The sequence below is a fragment of the Nerophis lumbriciformis genome, linkage group LG21 (genome assembly GCF_033978685.3).
Source record: "Nerophis lumbriciformis linkage group LG21, RoL_Nlum_v2.1, whole genome shotgun sequence".
NCBI classification, from domain to species: Eukaryota; Metazoa; Chordata; class Actinopteri; order Syngnathiformes; family Syngnathidae; genus Nerophis; species Nerophis lumbriciformis.
Genome location: NC_084568.2, coordinates 43,740,001 through 43,767,236, shown reverse-complemented (window position 1 = coordinate 43,767,236; position 27,236 = coordinate 43,740,001). Strand labels below are relative to the sequence as shown.

Here is a 27,236-nt window from a genome sequence, read left to right as displayed (position 1 = left end):
ATGGATGGATGGACTTTATATCACATATTATATTCACATTTGAAGTTGAATTGTTGACATGAATGAACTTTTGCACGATATTCTCATATTTTGAGTTTCACCTGTTCTTTAGATTAGATTGGCTTATTTCAAATGGGACAATGCAATTTCATAAAGCACATGAACAAGGTTAAAAAAGCCAGAATTAGTCAGAAGGCTAGTTTTCATCTGTAGTTCCCTGGCCATGATGTAAAAAAGGCAGTAAAATGACAATTTAAAAGAAAAAGGAACGAAATGAGTCAAAATGACTGAACAATGTGCATCATTGAACAGTGTAGTGAGAGTTCTTGGATATGAAACATGATCAGAAGTGATCCCTGTGGCACACCCTTACATATACTCCACTTACATGTCCACAATCAGTCAGAATGAGTCAACAGTTGTGCATCATTTAACAGTGTAGTGAGGGTTATAGTGTTCCTGGATATGAAACATGATGAGAAGTGATCCCTGAGGCACACTCAATCAAGAATGACTCACATTAAATATATTTGCTGTGTCAATACGAGCTACTTACAAAACATCTACTGCTTTGTAAACATTAGGGGTGCACAATAAATATTGGAGAGATAATCATGAGGCAATATGAGGAATGATGACCTCATGCCAAGAAGTCCAATAACAATACAGCTCAAATAAAAAATAAAACAAACCCAATCCAATGAGATGAGATTAGCGGCAGTGGGTTAGGGTGAGCAAATCAAGCACTCCTTCCCTGTAAACGTCTTCACTAAGACTCACCTGCAAACATTCTGGCCTTCAACACATCAAACCTAATCAGCCGCCTGAAACGCTAGCATCACTTTGACATGTTTTGAAAGCCTACAAAGAATGAAATAAACATAAATAAATGAAGTTATCAGTCTAGAGCAGGGGTGCTCATTACGTCGATCGCGAGCTACCGGTCGACCTCGGAGGGTGTGTCAGTCGATCACCAGCCAGGCATTAAAAAAATAGTCCTAAAAATGAGCGATCATAAATCTTCACTATGACGTCACTTTCGTCACTTGATTGACATTCACGGCACCCGAGGGTCTTCTGAGATGACGCTGGCTGCTGCCAGCTCATTCAAATTACCGACTGGGAGGCGAGAAACACTTTTTTTCAACAGACTCTGGCGCCGTACCTGTCGTCAAAACTCCAAAGACCGACTGCACAGTTGCGCTACCAAAATAAGAGTCTCAGAAAGCTGGCGTGCACAAGCTAGCAAGCTACGGAGTTTGCCGACAATGTATTTCTTGTAAAGTGTATACAAAGGAGTACGGAAGCTGGACAAATAAGGTGCCAAAAACCAACCACTTTCATGTGGTATTGGACAGAAAGGAGGACTTTTTTTCTCCTCCATTCGAAAATGCGGACGTTATCATCACCACTGTCTGATTCCAATCAATGCAAGTCATCAGAATCAGGTAATACACCAACTTATATTCTTGTCTTCATGAAAGAAAGGAATCTATATGTGTTAAACATGCTTGTATTATCTTTAAACACCTTTAACTTGTTAACAATATTAACTATATGTGTTAAACATGCTTGTATTATCTTTAAACACCTTTAACTTGTTAACAATATTAACTATATGTGTTAAACATGCTTGTATTATCATTAAACACCTTTAACTTGTTAACAATATTAACTATATGTATTAAACATACTTGTATTATCATTAAACACCTTTAATTTTTTAACAATATTAACTATATGTGTTAAACATGCTTGCATTATCATTAAACACCTTCAACTTGTTAACAACAACATATATTTCATAAATAAGTAAATATAAATGATATATATGAATGAGGTAGATCCCCACGACTTGATCAATTGAAAAGTAGCTCGCCTGCAGAAAAAGTGTGAGCACCCCTGGTCTAGAGAAGCAGGAAGTTATCTGTACTGGAAAAAAAATATTGTACATCCTTAGTGTAAAACATTTGTTTAAGAAATAATGTTTCATTTCTACTGGAGGTGTCAGCCTGACAATTACAGCAAAGATCTAAAACGATAAAGAGTGTGAAAATGGTGGATTGTGGGTAATTGGCTACGATCAATGAAGCTTTAATTAAAAGTGTTTTAAAAGTGTCCATAATCAGATGCAGCAGAACTCCAGTGAGGTCATTGTGCTGTCGGCAAATCAGGAGCAACCGCTATAAAATGTTGCTTTTTCCAAAATAAAGTGGACTCTCTGAAAGTAGCTGTACACATTTTCTATGTCAAAGTCAAACTGTCATCTTGCAAGATGAACTCTCTTGGGGACTTCTTGTGATGGAAAAGGGACGATTAGTGGAACAATAATCTAAGGGGTTCTGGCTGCTCAGTACAATACGACACATCAATCAATTTGAAGCGCTAGTGGTTAGAGTGTCCGCCCTGAGATGGGTAGGTTGTGAGTTCAAACCCCGGCCGAGTCAGACCAAAGACTATAAAGATAGGAGCCATTACCTCCCTGCTTGGCACTCAGCATCAAGGCTTGGAATTGGGGGTTGAATCACCAAAAATGATTCCCGGGCGCGGCCACCGCTGCTGCTCACTGCTCCCCTCACCTCCCAGGGGGCGATCAAGGGTGATGGGTCAAATGCAGAGTATAATTTCACCACACCTAGTGTGTGTGTGAGACTATCATTGCTACTTTAACTTAATTTGTTGCTGGTAATCTTTTTTGGGGGCCAGACCGGGGTAAATTAATTTATAATTATCAAAACATTTTGAAAGCCTTGAGCATAAAATTGCTGTAAATATGTGTTCCAACATTATAAGAGGCATGAAGTGACACTTTTACACATGCTGCCTGAGGCAGAAGGGAGCATGCAACTTGTGCCTGAAGACTATAAAATAGTATCCACTCCTCACTTTCTAATATTTTCCACACATTTGCTTTTGTAAAAAAAAAAGGTCATTTTAAAGAAACACCCAACTATTAATCTCATCAGTCCGTTGCTTTGCTTGACAGTTTGTAAAATATCTTAGCCGCATCCACTACATTTGAAAAGGAAAAAAATGTGTTCAAGTGTTAGTCGCCCCGGACTACAAGCTGCAGATATACAGTACATATACAGGTAAAAGCCAGTAAATTAGAATATTTTGAAAAACTTGATTTATTTCAGTAATTGCATTCAAAAGGTGTAACTTGTACATTATATTTATTCATTGCACACAGACTGATGCATTCAAATGTTTATTTCATTTAATTTTGATGATTTGAAGTGGCAACAAATGAAAATCCAAAATTCCGTGTGTCACAAAATTAGAATATTACTTAAGGCTAATACAAAAAAGGGATTTTTAGAAATGTTGGCCAACTGAAAAGTATGAAAATGAAAAATATGAGCATGTACAATACTCAATACTTGGTTGGAGCTCCTTTTGCCTCAATTACTGCGTTAATGCGGCGTGGCATGGAGTCGATGAGTTTCTGGCACTGCTCAGGTGTTATGAGAGCCCAGGTTGCTCTGATAGTGGCCTTCAACTCTTCTGCGTTTTTGGGTCTGGCATTCTGCATCTTCCTTTTCACAATACCCCACAGATTTTCTATGGGGCTAAGGTCAGGGGAGTTGGCGGGCCAATTTAGAACAGAAATACCATGGTCCGTAAACCAGGCACGGGTAGATTTTGCGCTGTGTGCAGGCGCCAAGTCCTGTTGGAACTTGAAATCTCCATCTCCATAGAGCAGGTCAGCAGCAGGAAGCATGAAGTGCTCTAAAACTTGCTGGTAGATGGCTGCGTTGACCCTGGATCTCAGGAAACAGAGTGGACCGACACCAGCAGATGACATGGCACCCCAAACCATCACCCAACCATGCAAATTTTGCATTTCCTTTGGAAATCGAGGTCCCAGAGTCTGGAGGAAGACAGGAGAGGCACAGGATCCACGTTGCCTGAAGTCTAGTGTAAAGTTTCCACCATCAGTGATGGTTTGGGGTGCCATGTCATCTGCTGGTGTCGGTCCACTCTGTTTCCTGAGATCCAGGGTCAACGCAGCCGTCTACCAGCAAGTTTTAGAGCACTTCATGCTTCCTGCTGCTGACCTGCTCTATGGAGATGGAGATTTCAAGTTCCAACAGGACTTGGCGCCTGCACACAGCGCAAAATCTACCCGTGCCTGGTTTACGGACCATGGTATTTCTGTTCTAAATTGGCCCGCCAACTCCCCTGACCTTAGCCCCATAGAAAATCTGTGGGGTATTGTGAAAAGGAAGATGCAGAATGCCAGACCCAAAAACGCAGAAGAGTTGAAGGCCACTATCAGAGCAACCTGGGCTCTCATAACACCTGAGCAGTGCCAGAAACTCATCGACTCCATGCCACGCCGCATTAACGCAGTAATTGAGGCAAAAGGAGCTCCAACCAAGTATTGAGTATTGTACATGCTCATATTTTTCATTTTCATACTTTTCAGTTGGCCAACATTTCTAAAATCCCTTTTTTGTATTAGCCTTAAGTAATATTCTAATTTTGTGACACGGAATTTTGGATTTTCATTTGTTGCCACTTCAAATCATCAAAATTAAATGAAATAAACATTTGAATGCATCAGTCTGTGTGCAATGAATAAATATAATGTACAACTTACACCTTTTGAATGCAATTACTGAAATAAATCAAGTTTTTCAAAATATTCTAATTTACTGGCTTTTACCTGTATATATACATTGTGTTATTTACACAAACATTTTCTACATTTTATTTACTTGACCAAGCGGACTAGTGGAGTTTACAATGCTGTCAAGAAAAGTAGTACATGTAAGTTGAATAATGGACAGCCAGCGCCTGTAAGAAGACAGTGATTTAAAGATGTGTGGGAGGAGAGGAACCTTAAACGCTGGTTTATTGTGGCTTAGGGTGAGTAATTCTTCCTTTAAGGGGTTAAAGGACTCAGTGTGGACTTGGCCTCAGACTCTTATCTTGACCAGAACGCTGCTGCCATAAAGTATTAGAAATGTGGCCATTTGTTACAATGTGTTGATGTTTTCTGACCAGTGATGTCATCCATAACCTTCCGTGTGTAAAATACAAATGTATAAGCTAATAATATTAATAATCCCTCATATTTTGCATAATCCATTTATATATCCCCTGACAACTTTGTGCCAGCTTTGCACTTTATTTCATCTTTTTCCTCTTTTATTTCTCCACAATGTCACGACTTGCCTCGGTATTAAAATCTCCTCCACCTTCTCCTGGGAAGACGTTTTCACTTTTATTCCATTCCACCTTTCCTTCACTTTCATCTCATCGTCTGTACGATCAGCTCACCTTTTCCCCTTCTCCACCTCCATTTCTAGTCATTAACGCTGAAGCATAATACTTTCTATTCTTCCTATTTTGTCTTTTTCCTTGCTCACTTTCACACCTCTTTATTTCCTCTCTCCTTCCTTTGTCAACATTGGACTGCCACTCTTAGCACAACACACTTCCATACATTCTCTTTTTCTCCTGCTGCCGGCATCCTGTTTGACCTTTCCTTGTGCTGGGAGTGACACCATTTAGTTATTTTCCTCTTGGGGGCTTTGGCCATATAAAAGGTGTCAGATGTGTGAAATAGGCAGTGATCCATGCTTAGAAGGTGGACATGTAAAGAAAGGTATTATTACTCTGGCCTGGGAATAAAATGCATTTCTCCAACGGGGAGGAAGTAACTAGGCTGCCCTCTTGGGGGTTGATGTAGAGCCACAACAATGGCTGTTTGAAATGATTCCAAATACTTCCACGCTTTGGAATGCTGAACAGTTTGTTCCTCCTGTACGGTGGCCAACCAATTTCCATGAAGTAAGATAGGGCCGCATGATTGATGAACATTGAATGGCCATTGAGGTTTTAATTGCTGCAATAAATAACCGCAAGAGGCCAGGGTTGTTTTTCTCTCCGTAGAGTGACACACACCTTCGCCACTTACAATACTCCTGGCCAATCAAAAGAGGAAACAGCCAGAATCACCACTTGCACCTTGGAATATTCTTTGTTGGTGACTAGATCTGGGCCCATTGTCAATCAATCCAAGGATCAATGAAAATGAAGTTGAAACATTTTGATAAAACTCCCATGTCTGTTTCTTCATCCCGCACTTTAAGGGCCTACTGAAAGCCACTACTACAGTCTGATAGTTTATATATCAATGATGACATCTTAACATTGCAACACATGCCAATAGTTTACTAAAGTGCAATTTTAAATTTCGCGCGAAATATCCTGCTGAAAACGTCTCGGTATGATGACGTCAGCGCGTGACGTCACGGATTGTAGAGGACATTTTGGGACAGCATGGTGGCCAGCTATTAAGTCGTCTGTTTCATCGCAAAATTCCACAGTATTCTGGACATCTGTGTTGGTGAATCTTTTGCAATTTGTTCAATGGAGACAGCAAAGAAGAAAGCTGTAGGTGGGAAGCGGTGTATTGCGGCCAACTGCAGCAACAACACAAACACAGCCGGTGTTTCATTGTTTACATTCCCGGAAGATGACAGTCAATCTTTACCATTGGCCTGTGGAGAACTGGGACAACAGAGACTCTTACCAGGAGGACTTTTGAGTTGGATACGCAGACGCGGTACCGTGAGTACGCATGCAGCTGCGGCTTCCAAGCATTTGATCGCTTGCCCGTACGTGCGTGCCGCTATGTGCATGTCACGTACGTAACTTTGGGGAAATATATGTGCTGTATGAACTTTGGGGAGGTGAACGGTACTTTGGGCTGTGGGATTGAGTGTGTTGTGCAGGTGTTTGAGTTGTATTGGCGGGTTATATGGACGGGAGGGGGGAGGTGTTTGTTATGCGGGATTAATTTGTGGCATATTAAATATAAGCCTGGTTGTGTTGTGGCTAATAGAGTATATTGTGTTTATTTACTGTTTTAGTCATTCCCAGCTGAATATCAGGTCTCTCACAGCATCTTCCCTATCTGAATGGCTCCCACTGCCCTCTAGTCCTTCACTCTCACTTTCCTCATCCACAAATCTTTCATCCTCGCTCAAATTAATGGGGAAATCGTCGCTTTCTCGGTCCGAATCGCTGTCGCTGCTGGTGGCCATGATTGTAAACAATGTTTGGATGTGAGGAGCTCCACAACCTGTGACGTCACGCTACTCATCTGCTACTTCCGTTACAGGCAAGGCTTTTTTGTCAGCGACCAAAAGTTGCGAACTTTATCGTCGATGTTCTCTACTAAATCTTTTCAGCAAAAATATGGCAATATCGCGAAATGATCAAGTACGACACATAGAATGGACCTGCTATCCCCGTTTAAATAAGAAAATCACATTTCTGTAGGCCTTTAAGCAAGAGAAAGAGGTCTCACTCTGTTTACCAGTGAAACGACCTGAACACAGTGAGCCCTCTTTTCAGTCATTGCAATCTTTATCAACGGTGGGCACAGAGCAGGACTTCTATGTCCCACTGTGGGAATATTGCAACTTCAAACCAAATGGGCAATATGAGCCCACCAACACGGACGGACAAGCAAGAATGCCGTGATCATTAAAAATAAAATAAAAAGACACAATTTTTGCCTACAGAGACAAGAGTCCATATTATTTTTTTGGTTTGTTTATTTAGGATAACTAAAGATTTTATTCATCTTTCAATTAGAGTACAATGGTAAACAATACAACAGTAAAGTAGCAATGATAGTCACACACACACACTAGGTGTGGCGAAATTATCCTCTGCATTTGACCCATCACCCTTGATCACCCCCTGGGAGGTGAGGGGAGCAGTGAGCAGCAGCGGTGGCCGCGCCCGGGAATAATTTTTGGTGATTTAACCCCCAATTCCAAGCCTTGATGCTGAGTGCCAAGCAGGGAGGTAATGGCTCTCATTTTTATAGTTCTTTTTTATAGTCACAACCTACCCATCTCAGGGCGGACACTCTAACCACTAGGCCACTAAGTAGGTAAGAAATACTGTAAAAGTTGATATACTTTTAAACAGTTATTTGAATTATTATTATATATTATAATTACCTTATAAACACTGTATAGTTTTTATCAATTATTTCTTCAGTTTAAGAGCACGATGAGTCTGGTGGCATAAAGCCAATTCTTTTTGAAAGTAAATGATAGCATATTGTTTTGTGTGGCACCTTAAAACAATATGTCTAAAAGTTCCACTCATTTACGCACTTTTATGCCTTCATACATACAAAATAAATCAAATAGAGATTTTGAAGAGAGAAATCACAAATAGGTTTTTTCTCAAATTGGTGCAGAGCTGAAGTAAGATTGTTTTGAATCAATATTTTCATCGAGCATAAAGCAACTGCCCTGTAAATATGAAGTAGCAGTAGATTACAGTCCTCACTGGGAGCACGGAGGATCCTCCTTTAAGTTACAACTTTATGACATTCTTCTTAACGCACTCTTGACCAATGATGCGCCGAAAATTTGTCCCTCGAAAAAAATCGACTTTCCACTTCCGCTGACGGGCTGCATTTTCCGCTGCGCACACCAACGACGTCGCTCGCCCAAAGCTGAGAGCAAAAAGTCACATTTGAGATTCCAGTGGGATTTGGACTACCTCCTGATGTGGTCTGAATATGAAGCACTTTGGAGCTTTCATCTTTGTCATTTTAGAGCAAAAAACAAAAAGAGATTTGGTGTCCAGTGCAAGAGGGGCTTGAAGCACAGGTGTCAAACTCCATGCACATCAATCAGCCTTGAAGTAACATGCACTGTAACTATTGCTTATTTACATTTGGAGAGAAAAGGCTGTCCTGGATGCAGTTGAATATGTTCTCAACTAGGATCATCTAACAACATATGCCAATGATTTTTGAACTCAAAAACCCTTTATCTCTAGTTATCATGACATATATGTATTGTTGCACTTGAACAACTGTATTGTTGATAATAGAGGTCAATTATTGGTATTGTTCATTATCAATAGTGATATTTCTATTGGTATTTGTATTGCTCCATTTGTAGTGTAATAATGCTCATTGTCATTTCTGTATTATTATTTATTTCACTAACTGCTTCTTTGCTATCACTTTGACCATCATATTTGTACATGTCCTGTTTGCTGATGTTGCTCTATTGTTGTTGTTGTTGTTGTCTCTCTGTCTAATCCCCCTCTTGTCCCCACAATTTCTCCCTCCGTCTTCCTTTTTTCCTCTTTCTATCCCCTCCTGCTCCGGCCCGGCTGCACCAAATGATAATATAAATACATTTAATAAAGTCAAATACAAATAAGGCAACAAGAGAAGTATCCTACACTTCTCTTGTGTAAAGTAAATGTGAACAGCCGATATGGGCATCTACCCTCTACATCAAAAATATGATTTGCCTGAGAAGCTGGACAGGACAAAAAAAGAAATCCATCCATCCATCCATCCATCCATTTCCTACTGCTTGTCCCTAATCAAAAACCCTAAATATCGTTGTTCAGTGCCTAGGCAATTGTGTAACAAAACCATGCACAAACAAACATTAAAGTCACACAAATAGAAACACTGCTATAGTTGTCTTGCCACAACTCTCGCCTCTTACTGCGCACTGAATGCAAGAAAGGCTGCAGATGAAAGGTGCTTGATGCTGTGACAAGAAGTCCCAATGCGGTCCTGATCAAACCCAATTTGACACCAGATAATGACTCATTTCAACTTCTAATTTCTATTGTCCTTGAAATGTTGTTTTTTCTGCCGTCATGAACGCTTGTAGAAAGACTTTGAGTTAGCGTGGCATTCATTAACTTCCTTCTGTGCTGGACCTGAAATAATCAGCAGTAAAGGTCGCCGTCAGCGACATTTATAAGCTCCTATTGATATTATTTACAGACATTATATACGTAACATTTGATTCAGCTCTACTTCCATCCTTCTGCCTCTATCACTTGGAGAAGGAGACGCGTGGTTGGAAAGCCTATTGGCACTTTTGAATGATTCATGTATCTATTATAGCTTAATAAGATTATTCTGCTCTCAGAGTTCACAAGTAGGACATTTCTTTTGCAGTACGGATTGAAATGTGTTCAAATTACAGCTGCCAAACGATTAGAATATGTAGTCATTATTAATCACATTAGCTTTGTAGTTAACTCGTAATTAATCAGGATTAATTGCAGACGGAAGACATTATTTACAACGAGTATACTTTAGAAAAGTGATGCCCAAACATTTTTCCTCAAGTCTGACAATGGACCAATTAGCGACTTTCAAGCAGCAGCATTAGTGAAGAGTTAGCTCCATACCACAGTTGATGTAACCATATCATCACAGTATTAAGGCCACAGTACGATACTATCACAGTATTAAGGCCACAGTATGATACTATCACAGTATTAAGGCCACAGTATGATACTATCACAGTATTAAGGCCACAGTAGGATACTATCACAGTATTAAGGCCACAGTATGATACTATCACAGTATTAAGGCCACAGTATGATATTATCACAGTATTAAGGCCACATTACGATACTATCACAGTATTAAGGCCACAGTATGATACTATCACAGTATTAAGGCCACAGTATGATACTATCACAGTATTAAAGCCACAGTATGATATCATCACAGTATTAAAGACACATTATGACATTATCACAGTATTAAGACCACAGTACGATATTATCACAGTATTAAGGCCACAGTATGATACTATCACAGTATTAAAGCCACAGTATGATACTATCACAGTATTAAGGCCACAGTACGATACTATCACAGTATTAAGGCCACAGTATGATACTATCACAGTATTAAAGCCACAGTACGATACTATCACAGTATTAAGGCCAGGGTATGATACTATCACAGTATTAAAGCCACAGTGTGATACTATCACAGTATTAAAGACACATTATGATATTATCACAGTATTAAGGCCACAGTGTGATACTATCACAGTATTAAAGCCACAGTATGATACTATCACAGTATTAAAGCCACACTATGATATTATCACAATATTAAGGCCACAGTATGATATAATCACAGTATTAAGACCACAGTATGATACTATCACAGTATGATATTATCACAGTATTAAGGCCACAGTATGATACTATCACAGTATTAAAGACACATTATGACATTATCACAGTATTAAGGCCACAGTATGATATTATCACAGTATTAAAGCCACAGTATGATATTATCACAGTATTAAAGACACATTATGATACTATCACAGTATTAAGGCCACAGTATGATACTATCACAGTATTAAGGCCACAGTATGATACTATCACAGTATTAAGGCCACAGTATGATACTATCACAGTATTAAGGCCACAGTATGATATCACAATATTAAGGCCACAGTATGATATTATCACAGTATTAAAGACACAGTATGATACTATCACAGTATTAAGGCCACAGTGTGATACTATCACAGTATTAAAGACACAGTACGATACTATCACAGTATTAAGGCCAGGGTATGATACTATCACAGTATTAAGGCCACAGTATGATATTATCACAGTATTAAAGCCACAGTATGATACTATCACAGTATTAAAGCCACAGTATGATACTATCACAGTATTAAAGCCACAGTATGATACTATCACAGTATTAAAGCCACAGTATGATACTATCACAGTATTAAAGCCACAGTATGATACTATCACAGTATTAAAGCCACAGTATGATACTATCACAGTATGATATTATCACAGTATTAAGGCCACAGTATGATATTATCACAGTATTAAAGCCACAGTATGATACTATCACAGTATTAAAGCCACAGTATGATACTATCACAGTATGATATTATCACAGTATTAAGGCCACAGTATGATATTATCACAGTATTAAAGACACAGTATGATACTATCACAGTATTAAGGCCACAGTATGATACTATCACAGTATTAAGGCCACAGTGTGATACTATCACAGTATTAAAGACACAGTACGATACTATCACAGTATTAAGGCCAGGGTATGATACTATCACAGTATTAAGGCCACAGTATGATATTATCACAGTATTAAAGCCACAGTATGATACTATCACAGTATTAAAGCCACAGTGTGATACTATCACAGTATTAAGGCCAGGGTATGATATTATCACAGTATTAAGGCCACAGTATGATACTATCACAGTATTAAAGCCACAGTATGATACTATCACAGTATTAAAGCCACAGTATGATACTATCACAGTATTAAAGCCACAGTATGATACTATCACAGTATGATATTATCACAGTATTAAGGCCACAGTATGATATTATCACAGTATTAAAGCCACAGTATGATACTATCACAGTATTAAAGCCACAGTATGATACTATCACAGTATGATATTATCACAGTATTAAGGCCACAGTATGATATTATCACAGTATTAAAGACACAGTATGATACTATCACAGTATTAAGGCCACAGTATGATACTATCACAGTATTAAGGCCACAGTGTGATACTATCACAGTATTAAAGACACAGTACGATACTATCACAGTATTAAGGCCAGGGTATGATACTATCACAGTATTAAGGCCACAGTATGATATTATCACAGTATTAAAGCCACAGTATGATACTATCACAGTATTAAAGCCACAGTACGATACTATCACAGTATTAAGGCCAGGGTATGATATTATCACAGTATTAAGGCCACAGTATGATACTATCACAGTATTAAAGCCACAGTATGATACTATCACAGTATTAAAGCCACAGTATGATATTATCACAATATTAAGGCCACAGTATGATATTATCACAGTATTAAAGACACAGTATGATACTATCACAGTATTAAGACCACAGTATGATATTATCACAGTATTAAGGCCACAGTATGATACTATCACAGTATTAAAGCCACAGTATGATATTATCACAGTATTAAGGCCATAGTATGATACTATCACAGTATTAAGGCCACAGTACGATACTATCACAGTATTAAGGCCACAGTATGATACTATCACAGTATTAAAGCCACAGTATGATATTATCACAATATTAAGGCCACAGTATGATATTATCACAGTATTAAAGCCACATTATGACATTATCACAGTATTAAGGCCACAGTATGATATTATCACAGTATTAAAGACACAGTATGATACTATCACAGTATGATATTATCACAGTATTAAGGCCACAGTATGATACTATCACAGTATGATACTATCACAGTATTAAAGACACAGTATGATATTATCACAGTATTAAAGACACAGTATGATACTATCACAGTATTAAAGACACAGTATGATATTATCACAGTATTAAAGACACAGTATGATATTATCACAGTATTAAAGACACAGTATGATATTATCACAGTATTAAAGACACAGTATGATATTATCACAGTATTAAAGACACAGTATGATATTATCACAGTATTAAAGACACAGTATGATATTATCACAGTATTAAAGACACAGTATGATACTATCACAGTATTAAAGCCACAGTATGATATTATCACAATATTAAGGCCACAGTATGATATTATCACAGTATTAAAGCCACATTATGACATTATCACAGTATTAAGGCCACAGTATGATATTATCACAGTATTAAAGACACAGTATGATACTATCACAGTATTAAGGCCACAGTATGATACTATCACAGTATTAAGGCCACAGTGTGATACTATCACAGTATTAAAGACACAGTACGATACTATCACAGTATTAAGGCCAGGGTATGATATTATCACAGTATTAAGGCCACAGTATGATACTATCACAGTATTAAAGCCACAGTATGATACTATCACAGTATTAAAGCCACAGTATGATATTATCACAATATTAAGGCCACAGTATGATATTATCACAGTATTAAAGACACAGTATGATACTATCACAGTATTAAGACCACAGTATGATATTATCACAGTATTAAGGCCACAGTATGATACTATCACAGTATTAAAGCCACAGTATGATATTATCACAGTATTAAGGCCATAGTATGATACTATCACAGTATTAAGGCCACAGTACGATACTATCACAGTATTAAGGCCACAGTATGATACTATCACAGTATTAAAGCCACAGTATGATATTATCACAATATTAAGGCCACAGTATGATATTATCACAGTATTAAAGCCACATTATGACATTATCACAGTATTAAGGCCACAGTATGATATTATCACAGTATTAAAGACACAGTATGATACTATCACAGTATGATATTATCACAGTATTAAGGCCACAGTATGATACTATCACAGTATGATACTATCACAGTATTAAAGACACAGTATGATATTATCACAGTATTAAAGACACAGTATGATACTATCACAGTATTAAAGACACAGTATGATATTATCACAGTATTAAAGACACAGTATGATATTATCACAGTATTAAAGACACAGTATGATATTATCACAGTATTAAAGACACAGTATGATATTATCACAGTATTAAAGACACAGTATGATATTATCACAGTATTAAAGACACAGTATGATATTATCACAGTATTAAAGACACAGTATGATACTATCACAGTATTAAAGCCACAGTATGATATTATCACAATATTAAGGCCACAGTATGATATTATCACAGTATTAAAGCCACATTATGACATTATCACAGTATTAAGGCCACAGTATGATATTATCACAGTATTAAAGACACAGTATGATACTATCACAGTATGATATTATCACAGTATTAAAGACACAGTATGATACTATCACAGTATTAAAGACACAGTATGATATTATCACAGTATTAAAGACACAGTATGATATTATCACAGTATTAAAGACACAGTATGATATTATCACAGTATTAAAGACACAGTATGATATTATCACAGTATTAAAGACACAGTATGATATTATCACAGTATTAAAGACACAGTATGATATTATCACAGTATTAAAGACACAGTATGATACTATCACAGTATTAAAGCCACAGTATGATATTATCACAATATTAAGGCCACAGTATGATATTATCACAGTATTAAAGCCACATTATGACATTATCACAGTATTAAGGCCACAGTATGATATTATCACAGTATTAAAGACACAGTATGATACTATCACAGTATGATATTATCACAGTATTAAGGCCACAGTATGATACTATCACAGTATGATACTATCACAGTATTAAAGACACAGTATGATATTATCACAGTATTAAAGACACAGTATGATATTATCACAGTATTAAAGACACAGTATGATATTATCACAGTATTAAAGACACAGTATGATACTATCACAGTATTAAAGACACAGTATGATATTATCACAGTATTAAAGACACAGTATGATATTATCACAGTATTAAAGACACAGTATGATATTATCACAGTATTAAAGACACAGTATGATATTATCACAGTATTAAAGACACAGTATGATATTATCACAGTATTAAAGACACAGTATGATACTATCACAGTATTAAAGACACAGTATGATATTATCACAGTATTAAAGACACAGTATGATATTATCACAGTATTAAAGACACAGTATGATACTATCACAGTATTAAAGCCACAGTATGATACTATCACAGTATTAAAGACACAGTATGATACTATCACAGTATTAAAGACACAGTATGATACTATCACAGTATTAAAGACACAGTGTGATACTATCACAAGGTGAACAAGGGTGATGGGTCAAATGCAGAGAATAATGTGGCCACACCTATAGTGTGTGTGTGTGTGTGTGTGTGTGTGTGTGTGTGTGTGTGTGTGTGTGTGTGTGTGTGTGTGTGTGTGTGTGTGTGTGTGTGTGTGTGTGTGTGTGTGTGTGTGTGTGTGTGTGTGAACTTAATGAAATGGGAGAGCCACTTGATGTTGGCCTTTCAAATGAGCGTTATTTGCCAGTTGAAAAGTGTTTTAAAAAGCAGACATGTTTGTACTCTCCCATGTTTTAAAAAGCAGACATGTTTGTACTCTCCCATGTTTTAAAAAAGCGGACATGTTTGTACTCTCCCATGTTTTAAAAAGCAGACATGTTTGTACTCTCCCATGTTTTAAAAAGCAGACATGTTTGTACTCTCCCATGTTTTAAAAAGCAGACATGTTTGTACTCTCCCATGTTTTAAAAAGCAGACATGTTTGTACCCTCCCATGTTTAAAAAAGCAGACATGTTTAAAAAGCAGACATGTTTGTACTCTCCCATGTTGACCGCCAGCAGAGCAATGAGTCTTATCGGGTGTCTCTGATTGATCGCCCGGCTTAATGCCCCGGCCCATAAATCAGTAGCTGGCTCGGGCTTGTTAATCACGTCTGCCAACAGAGACAACAAGACAATTAAAGAAACATGGCTGGGCCGAAAAAATATGCTCTTTTAATTGCCGTGGCAGTTTATTAGTGACTCGGGCGAGCGCAAACGTAATCCTCCATTAACCTCGGGATTGAGGAGACGGGAAAGCGGATGAGAGCGAGATTGGGCGCTGCCTGGAGGCGGCCGGGCAACACCTTCATTTCCACCTTCTTCTTGCATCTGCCATCATTTTATAAGTCTTTACAACAATTGACATATATTTCATCCATTCAACACTGAATGGCAATATACAATATACAATATATATACAGTATACATGTTCCACTTTCTGCTCAACAAAGCACAGCTTTAGAGATACAAACAGTGTTATTTAACCATTACATTTTATAAGCAAATGTAAACAAAAACATGGGCCTTCAGGTCCATTGTAGCCAAAGAATAAAGAGCTAATGTCAACAAAACAGGCTGAATCTAGCTGGTCAAAAGCCACTCGATGTACCGTATTTTCCGCACCATAAGGCGCCCTGGGTTATAAGCCGCGCCTTCAATGAACGGCATATTTCAAAACTTTGTCCACCTATAAGCCGCCCCGTGTTATAAGCCGCATCTAACTGCGCTAAAGGAATGTCAAAAAAACAGTCAGATAGGTCAGTCAAACTTTAATAATATATTAAAAACCAGCGTGATGTGGGCGCGCATGGAGTCGTATATCAACATGGACGGAGCTGTGTGAAAAAAGCCACCCGGCCTCTTCGCGTAAACTTAAACTTACCTTAACCACTCGCTCATCTTTTCTTCATCCATCCCTTCGAGTTAGCTTTTATGATGACGCCGGCTGGAAAGGTCTCTTTTGGCAAGGTCTTCCTTTTGAATATCACCTTGGGTGGAAGTTTCTGGCCATTAGCATGGCAAGCTAGAACCACAGTGAAGGATGACTTCTCATTCCCTGTGGTGCGAATATTCACCGTACGTGCTCCCGTTGTATCCACAGTGCGGTTCACAGGAATATCAGAAGTCAGTGGAACCTCGTCCATGTTGATAATGTTCTCTGGCCGGATCTTTTTTTCAGCTATCTTGTTTTTACAATATGCACGGAAAGTAGCCAGCTTTTCTTGAAAGTCTTTAGGCAGTTGCTGTGAAATAGTAATCCGTGTGCGGATGGAGAGATTGCGTCTTTTCATGAACCGGATCCCTGTCGCTTAGTAGGAGCCATTTTGTGGTCTTTACAGATGTAAACACACAAAGGAAATGAAACGTACGGTAATATCCGCGCGCTTCTTCTTCTTCTACGCGGGCGGGTGGTTGCTTACAGTAGAAGAAGAAGCGCTTCCTGTTCTATGGGGGCGGGTGCTTACCTTGGCGGTTGCTTGCGTAGAAGAAGAAGCACTTCCTCTTCTACGGGGAAAAAAGATGGCGGCTGTTTACCGTAGTTGCGAGACCGAAACTTTATGAAAATGAATCTTAATATTAATCCATATATAAAGCGCACCGGGTTATAAGGCGCACTGTCAGCTTTTGAGAAAATTTGTGGTTTTTAGGTGCGCCTTATAGTGCGGAAAATACGGTATTCTGTAGACATACCCTTATCCGCTCTCTTTTCCTGAAAGCTGATCTGTCCAGTTTTGGAGTTGATGTCAGCAGGCCAGGGAAGCTAGGGTCGATATTCTTCTCTTGATCATCTTCGGTGGCATAAGGGACGGTGTGAGCCAAGACATCCAGGGGGTTTAGCTCGCTCGTCTGCGGGAACAAACTGCCGCCATTGCTTGCCGTGCTACCGAGGTCCTTTGTCCCTGAATTGCCCACACACTCCGGCAGATTCAATGGGGGTCTGGCGGCAGATTTCTTTGACTTTATGGTTGGAAATGCATCTGCTTTGAGTGTCGCAGGATATCCACACATTCTTGCCATCTCTGTCGTAGCATAGCTTTCGTGGGTAAAGTGTGCGGAACAAACGACTGACCATTTCGTCGGCTTTCCCCACAGCCTCGTATTTTGAACACATTTCGTCCAATTTCTTGCCACTTTCGCATCTTTGGGCCACTGGTGCAACTTGAATTCGTCCCTGTTCGTGAGAAAGTGAGAAAATGGTGGATTGCTTCCCGATGTGACGTCACGTCCGAGAGCGAATAATAGAAAGGTGTTTAATTCGCCAAAATTCACCCATTTAGAGTTCGGAAATCGGTTAAAAAAATATATGGTCTTTTTTCTGCAACATCAAGGTATATATTGACGCTTACATAGGTCTGGTGATAATGTTCCCCTTTAAAGACGTTTTTTTTATATAAGAAACATTTTAAAAATAGAGGGGTTAGTGCATCTGCCTCACAATACGAAGGTCCTGAGTAGTCTTGGGTTCAATCCCGGGCTCGGGATCTTTCTGTGTGGAGTTTGCATGTTCTCCCCGTGACTGCGTGGGTTCCCTCCGGGTACTCCGGCTTCCTCCCACCTCCAAAGACATGCACCTGGGGATAAGGTGATTGGCTACACTAAATTGGCCCTAGTGTGTGGATGTGAGTGTGAATGTTGTCTGTCTATCTGTGTTGGCCCTGCGATGAGGTGGCGACTTGTCCAGGGTGTACCCCGCCTTCCGCCCGATTGTAGCTGAGATAGGCTCCAGCGCCCCCCGCGACCAAAGGGAATAAGCGGTAGAAAATGGATGGATGGATGGACAATGGGAAAAAATGAATTGTCATTAAAAAATACTGAAGGATGTCAAAACAATCAATTGTACTTGTTTTAATGAGCTCCTTAAATCCTCTAGCAGCTATGAGTTTATAAAAAGACATTGCTGAACTAATATTTGATTTTTCTCCATCGTCTTTATAAAAGGAAATTGCTGAATAGACGATAAGTCTATTATTTTATTTTTCTTCATGGTCTGTTTGTGCAGCGCGAGCACTGATCAATCAATCAATCAATCAACGTTTATTTACATAGCCCTAAATCACAAGTGTCTCAAAGGGCTGCTGACCCTGCAGCCGTGTGTGTAACTGTCCGTTTGCAAGTGCTAAATGAAATGCAAAATGCTGATGAGTGTTGCTAAATCACACTGCGTGTGCTAAATAATGATATTTGAATATTTTCCTCCCAGTATTGTGGGCGTATATTTAGCACAAGATGGATGCTCACTTAACGGACGCGATCCACTTTGCACACGTTTCGTAGATTGGCTTTGCGTGTGCTATGAGGTTTGCACGCGTTTTAGTACACGCAAACCTTTAGTAAATCTGTCCGTATGTTGAGCATCGTCCCTCTGGTGCCCTCGCGGCGCACAGACGAGCAAACGGTGGAAACAAAGACAGAATCAAAAGATATTACAGATCCATCCATCCATTTTATACTGCTTATCCCCATTGTCTGAAATACAGACGTGAAATATCATTTGTAAAAGCAGTGGAGCTGATCTCTCCTTCCTCTCATCAGTCGTTCACCAGGAGGCTTCAAATCTTGTCTCCTCTTGCTTGATGTCCATCCCAAATGTCGTGTGATCTTCACATGACAAGCAGACTTGCTGCTGCACCTTTTCATCTTCATCTTCATCTTCATCCATGCACGCTCCTTTTCATCTTCATCTTCATCTTCATCCATGCATGCTCCTGGCTATTTGGACAAGAAATGACAGTCATTGAAGCTAACGGGCTGTGGTCTCCGCCTAGACGGGCTGCAGAACTCAGGCCTGTCGCATGGACATGATATTCTTGTCTTTACAGGGAGGCCATATAGTTCACTTCATTGATTTATTTCATTCATAAAAGATCATAGAGAGGAATAACAATAAACAATCAACATAACATTCAAGTCAAATATGAATGAAAAGGAGCAGAAAGAAGTGAAAAAGATATAATATCTGCTCCTGATTTTGACAAACAAGTGGCATTCCATTTTGGTGACTATTATGCCATATTTTAATTTTACAACAATTCAACTAATATCCATCCATCCATCCATTTTCTACCGCTTGTCCCCCAATGTTTAATTCCACTGTCAAGTTTGTTCCAACACCTCTGATTGAAATACTCTTCTCAATATACATTTATTTATTTTTCTTTTTTTTTCTTTTCTTTAGTTTATTTGGAACATGAACACGCTTACAGCATAATACATCACACAATTTCATATCATTTCATTTTACATCATGCCCGAAAAGGAGTAGGAAGAAGCAAAGCTTATTTAATCCTACCCCTTTCCCACTTCAAGCGTTTACAAATATATAGAATCATTTACTGACCTTTTATACAATAAAATAACATCTATGAATTAGTATACAACAGTTTTGTAATATGTAATTAATTAATTAATTCAGTCATTATTAACATACTGAGATACTTTCAACCTTATTTTCAATAAGGTTGAAAGTATTTCTCATAATTCTTCTTCTTTGTACTCTGTAAGCACTATTATTTTGAACAACCTCTTAAACTGGATCATATCAGTACAATTTTTAACTTCTTTACTTAATCCATTCCATAATTTAATTCCACATACTGATATGCTAAAAGTTCTAAGTGTTGTATGTGCATATAAATGTTTTGAATTATTTTTTCCTCTAAGGTTATATTTCTCCTCTTTAGTTGAGAAGAATTGTTGTACATTCTTTGGTAGCAGGTTATAGTTTGCTTTGTACATCATTTTAGCTGTTTGCAATTTTACCAAATCACCAAACTTTAATATTTGTGATTCAATAAATAAAGGGTTTGTGTGTTCTCTATATCCAACATGATGTATTATTCTAACTGATCTTTTTGTAACACGGTTAGCAAATGTAGCGCACATTTGTAGTTATTTCCCCATATTTCTGCACAATAACTCAGATATGGTAACACTAGCGAGCAGTAGAGAATATGTAGTGATTTTTGGCCCAAGACATATTTTGCTTTATTCATTATTGAAATGTTTTTTGCCACCTTATGTTGTATGTTTTGTTTATGAGATTTCCAGTTCATTTGATCATCTATTAATACTCCCAAAAATCTTGTTTCTTTTACCCTTTCTATGTCTACTTCGTCTATTTGTATTTGTGTATGATGCTCTTTTCTACTATTACCAAATAGCATTATTTTAGTTTTACTGAGATTCAAAGATAGTCTGTTTTTGTCAAAGCATCTTTTTAATTTGTTCATTTCTTCTGTTATTATTTGTATTATCTTCTGTGTGCTCTCTCCTGAACAGAAAGTCCCTTTCACATTAAAATGACTTTCTGGTGTCAAAAATCTGTTTTAAATGTTGTTTGGTAGAATGCATGTGCTTTGTAGGATATTATACTTAATACATTTTACTTTCCAGTAATGATTCTTTTCTGCAGTAGGAAGATATGATTGAAATATGTTTTACACTTTAATCAACTATGTTAGATATGATTGAAATATATTTGACAGGCACTACCCACACTTCAATACAATGTTAGATATGGAGAAATCAGTGAATTATACTAAATATGAAATGCTTTTTGATTTAGCAATTGTTTTAAATACTTTGTATCATTTATATGTGATTTCCATGACAAATTGTAAAAAGCTTGACCTATTTTGTTCTTTGGATCTCAACTCCTTCGACATATATTGGGCCATACACACTTTAATATAATGAGCCATACACACTTTTCCTACTGCTGCAAAAAATCATACATTTCGTTTTTCTAACGTTCAAGGACAATTTATTTACATCAAAGCATCATTTTCAAGCACCTCCAACACGTCTGTAATATTTTGTCCTGGATAAAATAAGGTTGTGTGAAATGAAATAGACTTAAACAGTTGGGTGGTAATATCATTGACGTACATGAGAAACAGTATTGGTCCTTGACTTCCTATTGTTAACTTCCACAAACTGTGCTTTGTCCTTCAGGTATCTTACAGTTTGTCCAATAATAACTTCCGATCGTGTGTTTCAAGCGCTTTTTGAAGATCTACGTAAATACTTAATGTGTTCTGAAATCTCCTCTAACAAATCAATTATTGCTGTTGTTGTTGTTGAGTGATATGTAGACTTAAATGTTATATCTATTAATACTTGTATTTAATGTCAGGTTCCAACACCGATGACATCTATTAGACATGACAAGAAGCAAAGGAAATCAAACAGAGACAGGATTCAATTGAGCTCAATGAGGAGAGCGCGTGCACTTGTACCCTCGTACAATGTCGCCCCGCCGCAATGAGGAGGGAGTTGCACGCCTCCTTATTTATTTGGGCATTTCCTGATTACATGGCTGCAGCTGTTTCTAAGGGTAGGGGGTCATAAACAGCTGCCGCCCTCGGTCATAAACAGTTTAAAGAAAAGGTGCCTCTCTGCTTTGTGGATCTCGGGTCATGACAAGGTCTTCCTGTGGCTGTCCAATAGATCAGGGAAACCGACACCTCCACGTCGCATACCATCGCACACAGTGGAGGTTTACAAGCGCCAGGCCTTTTGCTTGATAAGGACAAAGACAGCTTTTGTCGTCTCGCAGGGCAGCCTGAACTAATATACAATTATTCTGACATTTAATCTGGAAGCAAACAATTTCTCTAAGATCTTTGAGAAGTGTGGCAGCAGTGATGTTGGTCTGTAATTAGACTTTTTGCACTTTAGCAACTTTCTTTTGGAGCATTTCAGCATTTCTCTCGGAGCCAGGGCCAACCAAATCCCACTTTCACAAGTAAATAAATATACACGGATCATTTTTATTAAGATGGCAAACCTTTTTCTTGTGAGCTGATTCAGTTTTTGCCGGTGCAGAATTGACGCAGCGAGCTGAAGAAAACGTGCTGCACACTATTCGATACTAACCATTCTGGGACAATGTGTGTGTCATTTTTGAGCGTCGATATCAAAGTATCGATACTTTTGAAAACAATACTTGTGACTAAATAAGACGAGCTGTCCTATTTAGTTATTTCAAGTGGTCCTAGAATAGGAGTTGTTAACCTTTTGGACCTTGGAGCCCACTCAAATATGAACACTGAATGAATAATCTTACTCTTGACTTGAGCCATGTTCAATAATTCTATCTAACCTGCTTACTACCTTGTCACATGACTTGTGTTCATCAGAGATGATAACAATAAATACTCATCAAATATACTGCAAAAGAAGGGACTTGTAAAAACAGATGAAAAAAAAATTCACATTCCGTTACGTAATGCTAAAAAAATTCAGTTTTAACTGAATGAAACATATATGAACTAAATTAATAATGAATATGTTTCTTAACTGTCAATAAAAGGAAAGTGAAAATAAAAATACAGCTTCACCACTTTAGTCATAATTTTTGCGCTTACAAAACTTTCCTATGACTTTATCTCCAGACTTCTTCTTCTTTGTTTGATGTTGTCATTACTGCCACACGTGGTGGAAAAGTGTACTACATATGGACCGCAGCTTAGAAACTGATAATATTTTTCTAGAGTCTTGTTCCTTTCATGCAACTTCACTAGACAAGAGAGTGTCCTAGTCAACCAGTTTCCCATGCATGACCTAAACAACCAATGATGTGTCTGACTTGAGTACCTTGGACCAATATGAAGTCATTTGTCCACAGCACCCGTCAGTGTCACCTGCTGCTGGACATCTTCAACCCCACAGAGCACGAGCTCACCGTCAGTGCCAAGAACAACCAGGACCTGGTTCTTCATGCCAGCGAGTGCCAAAGGTAAGAGGCAAGACTATGGGAAGTATTTAGGCTTTATTGCCTATAAAGAACTCTCAATATAAGACCATCACATTTTATTTCATTTTTCTCAGCACTTGTTTGACATGTTTTGATAACAGAAATACAGGACTGTCTCAGAAAATTTGAATATTGTGATAAAGTCCTTTATTTTCTGTAATGCAATTTAAAAAAAAACAAAAATGTCATACATTCTGGATTCATTACACATCAACTGAAATATTGCAAGCCTTTTATTATTTTAATATTGCTGATTATGGCATACAGCTTAAGAAAACTCAAAAATCCCATCTCAAAAAATTAGAATATTTCCTCAGACCAAGTAAAAAAAAAAGATTTATAACAGCAAAACTAAATCAAACATTTGAAAATGTCAATTAATGCACTCAGTACTTGGTTGGGAATCCTTTTGCACAGCTTCTTCTTCACAATACCCCACAAATTCTCTATGGGGTTCAGGTCAGGGGAGTTGGCAGGCCAATGGAGGACAGTAATGCCATGGTCAGTACACCAGTTACTGGTGGTTTTAGCACTGCTGGATCATGCTGCAAAATGAAATCATCATCTCCATAGAGCTTTTCAACAGATGGAAGCATGTAGTGCTCTAAAATGTCTAGAAGCGTCTGACTTGGGCTATGGAAAAGAAGCACTGGACAGTTGCAGAGTGGTCCAGAGTCCTGTTTTCAGACCAAAGCAAGTTTTGTATTTCATTTGGAAGTCAAGGCGCGAGAGTCTGGAGGAAGGCTGGAGAGGAGCAAAATCCAAGTTGCTTGAAATCCAGTGTGAAGTTCCCACAGTCAGCAATGTCAGCTGCTGGTGTTGGTCCACAGAGTCAATGCAACAAGACCAACTTCTCACTTAATGCTCACAACTAATAACTATCCAGGGGAGACATCTTTAGTCTAGAATGACATGCAGATACACCACCAGCTAGTTAGCACTCTGACACAAGTCAAAATAGTCTGCATAGAGATGTCAATAGAGTATTGTAGGCAGTTTTAGGTGCATTTTAAGAGTGATTGGCAGGTTTTAGATGCATTTTAAGAGTGATTGGCGGGTATTAGATGCATTGTAAGAGTGATTGGCAGGTTTTAGATGCATTTTAAGAGTGATTGGCGGGTTTTAGATGCATTTAAAGAGTGATTGGCGGGTTTTAGATGCATTTTAAGAGTGATTGGCAGGTTTTAGATGCATTTTAAGAGTGATTGGCGGGTTTTAGATGCATTTTAAGAGTGATTGGCAGGTTTTAGATGCATTTTAAGAGTGATTGGCGGGTTTTAGATGCATTTTAAGAGTGATTGGCGGGTTTTAGATGCGTTTTAAGAGTGATTGGCGGGTTTTAGATGCGTTATAAGAGTGATTGTCGGGTTTTAGATGCATTTTAAGAGTGATTGGCGGGTTTTAGATGCATTTTAAGAGTGATTGGCGGGTTTTAGATGCATTTTAAGAGTGATTGGCGGGTTTTAGATGCATTTAAAGAGTGATTGGCGGGTTTTAGATGCATTTTAAGAGTGATTGGCAGGTTTTAGATGCATTTTAAGAGTGATTGGCGGGTTTTAGATGCATTTTAAGAGTGATTGGCAGGTTTTAGATGCATTTTAAGAGTGATTGGCGGGTTTTAGATGCATTTTAAGAGTGATTGGCGGGTTTTAGATGCGTTTTAAGAGTGATTGGCGGGTTTTAGATGCGTTATAAGAGTGATTGTCGGGTTTTAGATGCATTTTAAGAGTGATTGGCGGGTTTTAGATGCATTTTAAGAGTGATTGGCGGGTTTTAGATGCATTTTAAGAGTGATTGGCGGGTTTTAGATGCATTTTAAGAGTGATTGGCGGGTTTTAGATGCATTTTAAGAGTGATTGGCGGGTTTTAGATGTTGACTGTCCAGAAGATGCTGACACATTTGCAGCCATCATTTTGTCAGATATTCAAAAATAATTTGGAATCATCATCATGACGTCTCGAGGGCCCAATTGAAGACGCTGGCACACGCACACACACACACACACGCACGCACGCACGCACGCACGCACGCACGCACGCGCACGCGCACACACACACACACACACACACACACACACACACACACACACACACACACACACACACCTCACTGCATTGGCTTTTCAAACAAAGCTTGTTTCCATGGTGACCACCTTTATACCCTGCTACAGCTGCAGAGATTGTTGGACTGCATGAAGTGCATGATAAAGTGAGGTGTCCAACATGCTGAGGAACAACAAAGATTGTTGGGCAGGATAAAGTGAGGTGTCCAACATGCTGAGGAACAACAAAGATTGTTGGGCAGGATAAAGTGAGGTGTCCAACATGCTGAGGAACAACAAAGATTGTTGGGCAGGATAAAGTGAGGTGTCCAACATGCTGAGGAACAACAAAGATTGTTGGGCAGGATAATGTGAGGTGTCCAACATGCTGAGGAACAACAAAGACTGCATGAAGTGCAGGATAAAGTAAGGTGTCCAACAAAGACTGCATGAAGTGCAGGATAAAGTGAGGTGTCCAACATGTTGAGGAAACAACAAAGATTGTTGGGCAGGATAAAGTGAGGTGTCCAACATGCTGAGGAACAACAAAGATTGCATGAAGTGCAGGATAAAGTAAGGTGTCCATCAAAGACTGCATGAAGTGCAGGATAAAGTGAGGTGTCCAACATGCTGAGGAACAACAAAAACTGCATGTAGTGCAGGATAAAGTGAGGTGTCCAACATGCTGCAGTGTTGTATGACAAAGATGAGAAGTAGTGGTGATGAGGTGTCTCAGAGTCTCATGTCCTCCCTGGAGGATCTGTTAGTAGTACTACACTTATATGTATATTATTATTATTATACAGTACTATATGAAGTAGTAGTACTACACTTATATGTATATTATTATTATACAGTACAATATGAAGTAGTAGTACTACACTTATATGTATATTATTATTATACAGTACAATATGAAGTAGTAGTACTACACTTATATGTATATTATTATTATACAGTACAATATGTAGTAGTACTACACTTATATGTATATTATTATTATTATTATAGAGTACTATATATTTCAGGAGACAGTACAATATGAAGTAGTAGTACTACACTTATATGTATATTATTATTATACAGTAGTATATCTTTCAAGGCACAGTGATATATCAAGTAGTAGTAATATACTTATATGTAATTATACAGTAGTATATCTTTCAAGAGACAGTACAATATGAAGTAGTAGTACTACACTTATATGTAATTATTATACAGTAGTATATCTTTCAAGAGACAGTACAATATGAAGTAGTAGTACTACACTTATATGTATATTATTATTATT

At 38.2% G+C, this 27,236-nt stretch overlaps 1 protein-coding gene across 3 annotated transcripts in view; it reads left to right on the top strand.

Annotated features, from left to right (window-relative positions):
* The window catches only part of trappc9 (trafficking protein particle complex subunit 9), a 241,169-nt gene that overhangs the window by 132,694 nt on the left and 81,239 nt on the right, over positions 1-27,236 (top strand). For all 3 annotated transcript variants that reach the window (XR_012051061.1, XM_072915618.1, XM_072915617.1), the window contains one exon: positions 23,775-23,885. Coding sequence is in view for 2 of the 3 variants with exons in the window: in XM_072915618.1 (XP_072771719.1) it covers positions 23,775-23,885 (111 nt within the window). In the remaining variant the exon portion in view is untranslated. The remainder of the gene's footprint in view (positions 1-23,774; positions 23,886-27,236) is intronic.